The sequence below is a fragment of the Bradysia coprophila genome (genome assembly GCF_014529535.1).
Source record: "Bradysia coprophila strain Holo2 chromosome X unlocalized genomic scaffold, BU_Bcop_v1 contig_20, whole genome shotgun sequence".
NCBI classification, from domain to species: domain Eukaryota; kingdom Metazoa; phylum Arthropoda; class Insecta; order Diptera; family Sciaridae; genus Bradysia; species Bradysia coprophila.
Genome location: NW_023503307.1, coordinates 1,064,916 through 1,075,061, shown reverse-complemented (window position 1 = coordinate 1,075,061; position 10,146 = coordinate 1,064,916). Strand labels below are relative to the sequence as shown.

The following is a 10,146-nucleotide window of genomic DNA, read 5'->3' as shown; positions in this document are numbered from 1 at the left end:
AAACGATAGGGGTGTGGACATCTGAAACGAAGTCAATAAGAACCCACAGGTCACCTGGTCCTTTTAGACCAAATAGGTAAACAGTGAAAATCAAGATTTTTCGAACAAAATCTATTACTTCATTTGTTTGAACTTTCGCTAACACTCAATGTGTTATGACGATGAGACGAAACGACAACTTAAGACAATATTGAGATCTGTATAATCCGCGAGTTCGCCCAAATATTTGAGATATTTTCGATTTCTTCTCTGTTCACCACAGATGAAAACTACATTCACCAAACATACATACAATTTTCATCAGTTGTGCTAACTTCATTCACATTCTTTTTCGAGTCACACTCCATTTCCACTTTCAAATTAGTTACATTTTTCCAACACCATAAATCCGGACTGTTTTCGTGATAGATATGTTTCAATCATTTCGTCAATATAAATTAATTCGCTAATTTGTCATGAAATTTGAATAGTAAAATGAAATTTAAAAATTCACATAAGTATCACATCAAGTAGTTAACCGTTCAGATTTTATTGCATAACAAGGAAGTTTGTTAAATTTCGGTCTCATCTTATTATGTCTTATAATTTTTTTTGTCGTCAATGAACTCTGTAAATAATTTTTTATGACTCTGACTAATTCGTTTGTTGTAAGCAAAAATGAAATTTAATACCCTGTTTGTAGATTACATTGTATGCTGTGAAAATAGTTCGTTAGATGATGTCACAAATTTCTGATAAAAGCAGACTAACAAGTGTGCTTTTTAAGCAAGTTTTTGATCGGGTATGGTCAGGTTAAATCGCCTTACATCGCATGTAAACAAGTTGCTCAAAAACACACGAGTGAGTTTGCGAGTATCACAAATTTGTTTCCGAATCATAGTTTTACTTAGCGCAGCTTCCAATGTTTTCTGGTTTATTGCCTGCCCCATTTGCATATCGCGAGTCATAAGGAAATTCACTTAAAATAAACCAAAAATATTCAATCATTTCTCCTATGTAATTAAGAATAAACTATGGGTTAATGTGGTCCTCCTCAAAGTTAAAAGTAACGAAGTACTTATATTATTATATATTAATGCTACACGAACTGAACAATCTTGGATCTCGATGAAGTAAACAATGTCCTCGACTGGTTTCGTTCCTCTTGCTTCTTTTGTTTTAACAGCTGTTTTTAACTCATTGGATCGCGTTTAAACTTATGCATTCATATTTATTTGAAATAATCATCGACAGCATGTTAGCCAACTGATGATTACAACGATTAACAATCAAACTCTTAAAAAGTATAAACAGCAAGACAATTCCTCAAATGAAACCTGACGAAACTCATATCGAAAACCAACAATTACTACAAAAAACTTGAATAAAAAAATAAAAGATCGCGTCTTAGCAGGGGTAGGGTAATCTCGCACACCACACAAATTCATGGTGTGCGAGATTCACATCTAAGTGGTGAATCTCGCACAGTCATGACTTTTCGTTACATGTCGTAAAAGGACGCATACTATGATCGCGTGTGCGAGATTCCCCGACACCTCTTAGCAATACTTCATCCAACTACACGGCTATGGTATCAGAAAACTTATGAGCCAACAGCGAATTTTAGTTCACAATCAATTGACAGAGACTCGATCAAACGGCGATAGGTGGACCTATTGGGGTTCGAAAAAGCCGTAAAACGTGCGGTGAGTCGGAACGTGCAAAAACTCATGAAAACGGAGGGACCTGGAAGGTTGGTTAACGACGAACTTCAAAGCAAGGTCGGTAGCATCAATACGACCGTTGAGAAGATCGTGCACGAAAAAGGCGCACAGATTTAGCCTTCGCCACGACAGAGTCTCGACAGAGTACACATCGGTAGGCAAAATATAGAAATTTTCAGTAGTGCGTGGTGAATAACCTTATTTTCTTCAATTAAATGCATTGAGAAGATTGTGTTTTGTTGACGCTTTTTCTTATTACAATTCAGGTGAGGAAATGTTTCGTTTTTCTCACGAGCATTGTTTTGGTTTTGAAAAATTGTGTATTCAACTCGTGGAGAAATACGAAATTCCAACTCGAGCAATCTTTCGCTCTTGTTGGAATTTCCTATTTTCTCCACTTGGTAAACAAATAACCATTTCCGTTTCACAGTGTGGTAAAAATATCAACTATTTGGCTCACTTTCTGCGGTAGTATCTCCTAATCTATGCCTTCGACTGTTTTCAGTCGTTTTTAACTCATTCCAGCGCGTTTAGGCTTATATATTTTATGGTCCTAATTTAGAAAATGGAGCCTTGAAGTAAAATTAAAAGAATAATTCAACGTTTTTTGATAACTTCATCCGTCAAGGGACCTGACCCACCCATAAGGTGGGAGTTAGTTTTGTTCATTAATTCGTGTTGAATCTTGTTTACACTCTAGAATGCTAAATTAATAGATTCTTAATGGAGATAAAAATGGTTTATCCACTTTTTACGAGATAGTGATGGTCTGATAAATCTACTGGAACAAACACAACTCTTAATAAGACGTTTGAAATGGTATACCGTCTTGCTATACAAATAAATCAATGAATTTTAAACGGTGGCTCCCGAAACTATTTAATGAATGTGCGGAATGTGCTGAATGGAATAGTGACAATGTAATTCAGCTGAATTAATAATGTCAGTGTATTTGTTTTAAAACTGTGGGGTTTGTTTTGACATCAACAGCCACAACATTATAAACTAAATTCGATTGTTTTACTAATCACAATCGGTTGTAATTAAAAAAATTTATCGATCCACACTAATAGATACGTTCTGAACGATGAATCGAAAGAAGAATTTGAATCCAGTGTTTCATTTACAAAACAAAAAGGAGGATGAAGGTCAACTCTCCAAAGGGATGATAAAAATTGCCCGTAAATCTGGATGTCTGAATTTGTCTGGCCGAGCACTAGCTTCCGGTTAGATAATGTCACAACGAAAATTCTTGCAAAAATGATCTTTATCATAACGAGATTCTATTGTCCGCAGTTCCACCGAAAGTCTGGCATATTAACGAACCAGACAAGGAGGATTTGGATGTAAACTTTGCAAAAGAGGACAAAAGTGAAGAGAATGAATGGTGGAATCAGAAAACTTTGAGCAATCTGGATTTGAGTTCGAATGTGATAACGTCGATCAGCACTGAAATCGGATGCTTACAGGATCTCGAAATATTAAATGTAAGTGCACGGCACGATATTGAATAGGTTCGTTTCAATGCCCCAAATTTTAAACAAAATTTCAGCTTCGAGACAATGCGCTGCAGTCCTTACCGAATGAAATAGGCCAGTTGCGAAAGTTGATTAAAATCAATCTGAGTCACAACAAACTAACAAAACTACCGAAAGCCTTTTTCGATTTGGTTGATCTACGAAAACTCACTATGTCGCATAATCAATTTTCAGAAATGGAGCCCGAATTGAATAATCTATTGATGTTGGAAGAGCTGGTGAGGACAGGACAACCAATATTAAGTTGAAATCCAAAAGATTTATCAAAACCTTTTTATCACAGGATTTATCGCATAACGAATTAACGTCGATACCCGAGGGAATCGGATTTTTAGTGAGAATCAGTAAGCTGTCATTGTCTCACAACAAATTAAAAACGCTACCGGATGACATTGTTAACATACGAAGTAAGTTCAAACCAATTAATCGTTTCGATGAAATTGCGAATCTCATTTTTTGTTGTTGTTGTTGCTCTCAATGATTAGATAGTTCAGTTTATCTGATCGTCTGATGTGATAAAATGTCTGCGTCATATAACTTTGATTGGACAATACAGCTAAAACAATATGAATTCGCCAGCTAAACCGGTTTTCTAATTTTCGTTTAAAAAATCAATCGATCGTTAGCATTTTACTCTGCCTTGATTTGCGTGAGTGCTGCTGTTTTCATTCCTAAACATTTTCTTCTCGGCAGGGTTAAATACACTTGATGTTATGAACAACGACTTGGAACAATTGCCTTCGCAAATGGGGGAATTAAGAAAATTGGAATTTCTTTACGCGCAACACAACGACATTGTTGAACTACCCGTTTGTAATGGATGTGAGTCTTTGAAGGAAATTCACATTTCCAATAATTTTATAAAGGTAAATTGGCAGCATCAGTGGGGACATCTTTTAATCTGTCAGCTCTTCAAGGGGTCTCGAGTCTAGAGTAAAAATTTAAAGAGAAAAGCTGATCGGGTAAATCTGTATCCCCAGATGAGCGATTAGCAAAGAAGGATTCTAAAGAACAACTTTTGGCTCGTGCTTTACCTGAAAGAAGTTTATGGACAGCACCTGAAATTTGCTGTTTTTTTTTAGGAAATTCCACCCGATTTCTGTCAAAACCTTCCTCAGTTAAAGGTGTTGGATCTGAGAGATAACAAAATTGAGAAATTGTGCAGCGAAATTGCGTACCTACAAAGTATAATGCGATTGGATTTGTCGAACAATTCAATTAACAGGTGAACTAAAATCGTTTTCTGATAGAGATGGATGACAAAGTTTCATTTCTCTCGTATTTGTTGATGACTAATTGGCCTCGCAAGTCTGACACGGTTTCTTTTTTCTTCACAGCCTTCCCAGCTCATTATCAACACTATCCCACTTAGTAAGTCTACAGCTGGATGGTAATCCTATTAGATCGATTCGACGAGACATCATTCAGGGCGGAACGATACGAATACTCAAACTTCTACGCGATCGTTTTTCGCAGGAAGAACATGCCGATGAAGTGAAAAGTAGTGTGCCGACAATAGGAGCGGAAAATAAGACCTTTCCGGACAGGTATGTTTGTTGTTCACGGCAACATTTTGATCGAATGTCATCTGATTTCATCCAAAAAAATGCAGGTTCCAAATGAGAAAAGCCAGATCACTGGCCATTAGTGGAAAGGACTTGAAAGATATTCCTGATTCTGTGTTTTTGACCGCCCAAGAAGAATCGATCGATAAAGTTGACCTGAGCAAAAATAAATTACCTTCGTTCCCTGATGGGTGAGTCTGTAGATATTTGTGATTTGGAGCATTAATTTAACAAGACGATTCTTTCCTCCTCAGACTCTCCTACTTGGAAGCTTTTCTGTCAGAGATCGATATGAGCAACAACTGCATATCATCCGTTCCGACATTTATGTCACAATTTACGAGAATATCCTACTGTAATGTGGCCAATAATTCCATATCCGATTTACCGAAAGAGTTTGGTTTACTCGACACTTTGCGCGAACTAAACATATCATACAATAAGTACTTTGATTTCGACTCCCGTTTGGAGAGACCGTTTTCCAATTTAAATTTTCGTATCGATTCTTTCAAGACTCACTAAGATACCTGATTGCGTGTACGAACTTCGTTCACTTGAAATTTTGCTGGCCAGAGATAATAAAATTGAAAAAATTGATGTTAGTGCCACTGGTCTTGCCGCTGTACCCAAACTTGCAACGTTAGATTTGGCTAACAACAATATTGATCATGTGCCGCCGGAATTGGGATTGTTGAAGAAAATACTGTAAGCTGATCGGTAGTTGGTATGCGTGGCTCGTAGCCTAAAATTCTTAATAATTTTCAGGGTCCTCGAAATCGGTGGCAACAAATTTCGTCAACCTCGGCAGCAGATACTGGAAAAGGGAACGGATTCAATCATGTCCTACTTAAGAGACCGAATACCCCAGTGAAAGAGATCGATGCTTTTGTTGTTTCAGACTAATAAAATTTAATATTTTCCGTTGATGGGGTGCGTATTCTGTTCGTATATCTCTACCAAAATTATCTAAAAATTTGTCCACACCATTTTCGTCCTTTTTTTCCTTTATTGCTTCAAACAACATGACGGTCCCGATTTCGACGATACAAAAACATCAAACATGTTTCACTTGCTTACCGTCCACAAACACCTTGACGATGTTCCGATCATCCCCGCAGTATATGAATTTTTGCAAACATTTCAGCAAATACGCTTCGCCAGTTTCCGATTGATTCACGTCAAACGTATCGATAGGATCGGAAGCGGTATCAATGAGAAGTGCGTCAAATCGCTTCCCGACCTCGAAATTTCCAGTTATATCGTCCAAAAATAGAGCTTTTGCTCCACCCAACGTTGCTAGGTATGTCACTTGTTTGTAATCTAATGGTACATATGGTTGCACCCCACTAGACGGTGTCATTTTTCCTGTTCCTTTGATGTCTTGGGTTTTTATAATCTTTAAATGTTGCGATACGGCCAATGCATCCCGGCATGCGTTCAAAATGGACACTTCATTTCCACCGGAAATGTCGGTACCTAATCCGACTTTAATGCCAGCATTTATTAGTCGTTTGACATCGCACAGACCAGAACCTAGGTTTGTATTCGACGCTGGACAGTGGGCGATTGATGTATTACAAGAACTCAGCACAGATACTTCGTCATCACTTAAATGTACTGCATGAGCTAGGATGCACTGTTAACGAAGTTCAAATATGGCTTTTCTTGATAGAATATAATTTAATTAATTGGCTTACCTTGGATGATAGCAGGCCGCATGATTTGTAGACGTTGGTATAGGACTGCTGGAAACGTTGTTCTACAAATTCAATTTCGCCCACATTTTCCGATATGTGCGTCTGGATCAATAGATTATGTTTGTCAGCTAGCTTCGACAATTCGCTCATTAATTCCTTATCACACGTGACTGCGAATCTGGGTGTTATTACCGGTTTAACCAAGTCACTCTGCAAAGAATTGACGACGATTGAAGGGGTTCATCGGAATTTGTTGCAAGAAATGAAAACTGAAAAAATTACATTCAACGAAAGCACCTGGTCCACAAATTCAGTATTTCCTTTGATGGAACCTTCGGTCGTCTCCCTGTTTTTTTTTTTGGAAAATTGAAGTAAGAAAAAATTGACAAAAGAAACGGTTCGAATCGGATACAAACACATAGTAGTCTGGACAGGAACAATTCGACGATACCTTTCCCACGAAAGCTCTTTGTCCATGACTTAATACCTTTTGGGCTAATACAAATGAGCCATTTGCATGATTGGTTGCAAAGTAGCAGGCAGTTGTCGTTCCGGAGTGTAGGGTCCTCCTCTATGAACAATAATAAATTTCTATTTTAGTTATAGAATTCTAAGTACCTATCGGACATACACTTACGACGACTTTTTCGTAGACATCGGCAGCGAATGCCTCATTTCCGTATTTAGACTCCAACGGGAATGTATAAGCGTCTAGCCATTCTAACAACGGCATATTCAAACCAAGTCCAATGTTGGGGACTTGTGATGCATGAATGTGGCAATCGATAAAGCCGGGAATGAGAAATTGATGTCGTTTTAGTTCGGTAACTGGTAGATCCGTATTGACCGTCGACTTCCATGCCTGCAGATCAGCACTTTTACCGACTTGAATGATCTACGGTGGAATTTTCTGTTAAAAGCGGCTAGATCGTATCAACTTTGATTGACAAATTTACTTTTCCATTTTCAACTGCTACGAATCCATCGGTTAACACAACCATTTCATCCATAGATGTCCAATGGATTATGGAGCCAATAAATACGTGATTTGTTGAAGACATTGTGCCGGATGTGTAGATGTAATTGGGATCTGATTTACCTTTGAAACCGAACAACAACAAGTGATAAAGAAAAACAAAATGTCAAACTATAATTCGCATACACAAACCAAAACTTAAACAAAAAAAAGTTCTATGGTGAGATGGGTGAGATTGAATGGAAGTTGCTTTCAAAAAAAAAAGAAAAAGCGCGACAACTTCATACAAATTTAAAAACAAGTTTGATATGAAAGTTCATTACACACTCGTTGTATTGTCTCAACATAATTCATAAACATGCAGCAACGTTTCACAAACTTACGTTGCCGTTGTCAATCATTCATTAACGTTTAATCGGTTATCTTTTCATGTTACTTAATTCATTTTGGAGCGGTAATATTATACACATTCCCTGATTTAACCTGTTATATACGGCTATTCATCGATAACGACGACAAAAATAATGATAAGCTCTTGGTAATGTGGTCCTTTAAATTGGAAAATGCATGTTGAAGTGAAGTACAAGATTTGAAATCAACCGATTAACAGTACGTTACTTATCAATGGGGCAAATGATGGAAATGGTACTTCTTGTGTGAGATTTGCCAATCGAGGCGTAGTCGATGGAAGTAATAGTCCCGCTAATAATAGTGGTCATATGATTGCCGTCTGTAACAGGTTAATAGTTATTTGCCCAACAACTAAGGATAAAAATTTTAAAAGTCGAGTTTTAGGGTGAATTTTGTTGAGAGTGAATGTTTTATTTTCGCGTACGAGGAAAAGGTGACTCAGTTCGAGTTCGAAAGGTGTTTAGATGATGCGGACTATATTTTTTTTAAATTTCACGAGAGAAACACCATATGACAGTATATGTTTTTCCACTAAATAAACATAATCGTGCATTTGAATGATACCCTGGTTCTTAATGTTAAAAAAGTCGTTTCCAATAATTTTGCACTCCGGACCATCTAAACAGATTTTCACTCCTTGGAGCCGAATTTTCGTATTTTTTTTGTGATTTGGGCCTTTTGCATGAGAAGTTGTGTATGTGTCTCATGTGTATTGTTGAAATTGTCTGAAATTGCCATTCTACCCGAAAATACAAATTTACCTATCGAAAGCAATGCCTAAGAATGTTGAAAGAGCGTAAAGTAAACAGCTAGCACTTGTGCTCTTCAGGCAAGTCATCGAAGGGGTAACCACGGTGGAATTTTTCGAAATAAGAAATTGATTTTTGCAATTTAGTGGAATTTTTGCAATGAAATGCAAATATTGGAATTTCGATGTGAATTTTGTGGAAATCTGGGAATTTCGAGTGGAAATGAAATTGAATATTTAGGAATGTTGCGTTGACTTTCATTCCGCTTCAATTTAATTTCTTAATGTTTCATTTGCATTTAAGTTTTGATATTAGCACTTTTGAAAGCACTGAATATTTGGAATTGAATGGAATTTCTAAGAATTTTTAGAAGCGAATGGTGAAATTGGAGTTGTTGGGGCAGATTTTTTATTATTGGTTCCCCTTACTGCAAGTCATCCACCGAGTCCATTCGAAACGAAGCATACTTCGAGAGGCATCTATTGTTATTACTAACATTAAATTCCTATTGGTAAAGGAAGGGTATCTCATCTGATAACAACCACCACAACAGAAAGGTGAATTTTTAAGGACTGCTGTCTACATAGCAAAATAAATGAAACTTTCATATCAAAAACCAAAAAAATAGTAGCAGACGTAGAGGATGTTTAATGGTTTTACTATGATAATAATTATTACCATAACGTCTGCCCTTCTAAACTATATTCAGGTTATAAAGATCTAGAAATAAATGGCTGCGTTGAATATATCAATTCTTTTTATGAAAATGTAAATTATAAATGCAATTCAATTCAATTTACTGTCGACTCAAGTAATCTACTATCACTAAATGCATCACAGTGAGACACAAATCAGGTCAATATATAAGAAAGTGTCAAGTACAAGTATAGTGGTTATACCCATTAAGTATAATGTGAACGTGAGAAATACAATTATTTCTGAAAAAAAATGTTAATCGTGCGATTTGTTTCCCTCTTTGATAGAGCACTTCAAATGACTGTATGTACAAAATAAAATCACAGATATTTGCCGACTGATTGAAGGTTATTATTTGCATTACAGCATTTTCGTTTTTTTAAGATAGGTAAATTCTGACGATTTAAACTACAACTTACACAACGTATAACTATGTGTTTTGTACTGAAGATGTTTCAGTTACGAGCTGTTTTTGACTAATCTAAAATGTAAATCAAATGCTGTAACTCACCACAAATAAGTCGTTGTTGTAACTAAAGATTGAATGTGCCAAAACTTGGTTCGAAGAAGAAGAAAAAACGTTGTATGGTAACTCTAACCTTGAGATAGCATTATCAAAAAACGATAACCCGCATCTGTATTTAAAATAGTTCTGGGTAAATGTATTAGAGGTCTATAACTGATTAGTTTTAAACTTGTAAATTGAACATTTATTCACAATGCATTCAATATTTCGATTTCTTACATTATACCTACATACGTTTTGAGAAACCCATTCCTTAGTGCATTATCAATGTGGAAATCAAAATGG

The 10,146-nt window shown here is 36.4% G+C and overlaps 2 protein-coding genes across 5 annotated transcripts; one reads left to right on the top strand and one right to left on the bottom strand.

Annotated features, from left to right (window-relative positions):
• The first annotated feature begins 2,652 nt into the window (after positions 1-2,652).
• On the top strand, positions 2,653-5,732 carry LOC119068767 (leucine-rich repeat-containing protein 40). Its single transcript, XM_037172520.1, has 11 exons — positions 2,653-2,929; positions 3,000-3,190; positions 3,256-3,459; positions 3,525-3,648; positions 3,935-4,107; positions 4,324-4,466; positions 4,579-4,788; positions 4,854-4,997; positions 5,061-5,249; positions 5,320-5,511; positions 5,572-5,732. Exons 1-11 carry the CDS (start codon positions 2,791-2,793, stop codon positions 5,675-5,677), a joined length of 1,815 nt encoding a protein of 604 aa, XP_037028415.1. The 5' UTR covers positions 2,653-2,790; the 3' UTR covers positions 5,678-5,732.
• A 60-nt stretch (positions 5,733-5,792) lies between these two features.
• LOC119068773 (guanine deaminase) lies at positions 5,793-9,990 on the bottom strand. 4 transcript variants are annotated; one of them, XM_037172530.1, is made up of 7 exons: positions 9,847-9,990; positions 7,460-7,602; positions 7,141-7,398; positions 6,920-7,074; positions 6,786-6,849; positions 6,504-6,713; positions 5,793-6,442 (listed from the first exon to the last, which is right to left on the bottom strand). In XM_037172530.1, the coding sequence occupies exons 2-7, from the start codon at positions 7,562-7,564 to the stop codon at positions 5,861-5,863; spliced, it is 1,374 nt and encodes a 457-aa protein (XP_037028425.1). In that variant the 5' UTR covers positions 7,565-7,602; positions 9,847-9,990; the 3' UTR covers positions 5,793-5,860. The 4 variants fall into 4 exon arrangements, with proteins under 4 accessions (XP_037028425.1, XP_037028424.1, XP_037028427.1 ...); XM_037172529.1 differs by having other exon boundaries at positions 9,755-9,881; XM_037172532.1 differs by lacking the exon at positions 9,847-9,990 and adding an exon at positions 7,863-7,934.
• Positions 9,991-10,146: the final 156 nt, after the last annotated feature.

What these genes read in the sequence shown, in the direction of transcription:
- LOC119068773 (XM_037172530.1), bottom strand. Translation starts at nt 7,564, where the DNA reads ATGTCTTCAACAAATCACGTATTTATTGGCTCCATAATCCATTGGACA. An exon ending in TCCTGTCCAGACTACTATGT is followed by an intron (nt 6,850 to 6,919) that starts GTTTGTATCCGA and finishes AAAAAAAAACAG; the next exon opens with GGAGACGACCGAAGGTTCCA. An exon ending in GCGGCCTGCTATCATCCAAG is followed by an intron (nt 6,443 to 6,503) that starts GTAAGCCAATTA and finishes CTTCGTTAACAG; the next exon opens with TGCATCCTAGCTCATGCAGT.
- LOC119068767 (XM_037172520.1), top strand. Translation starts at nt 2,791, where the DNA reads ATGAATCGAAAGAAGAATTTGAATCCAGTGTTTCATTTACAAAACAAA. An exon ending in TTACCTTCGTTCCCTGATGG is followed by an intron (nt 4,998 to 5,060) that starts GTGAGTCTGTAG and finishes TTTCCTCCTCAG; the next exon opens with ACTCTCCTACTTGGAAGCTT. An exon ending in GGATTGTTGAAGAAAATACT is followed by an intron (nt 5,512 to 5,571) that starts GTAAGCTGATCG and finishes AATAATTTTCAG; the next exon opens with GGTCCTCGAAATCGGTGGCA.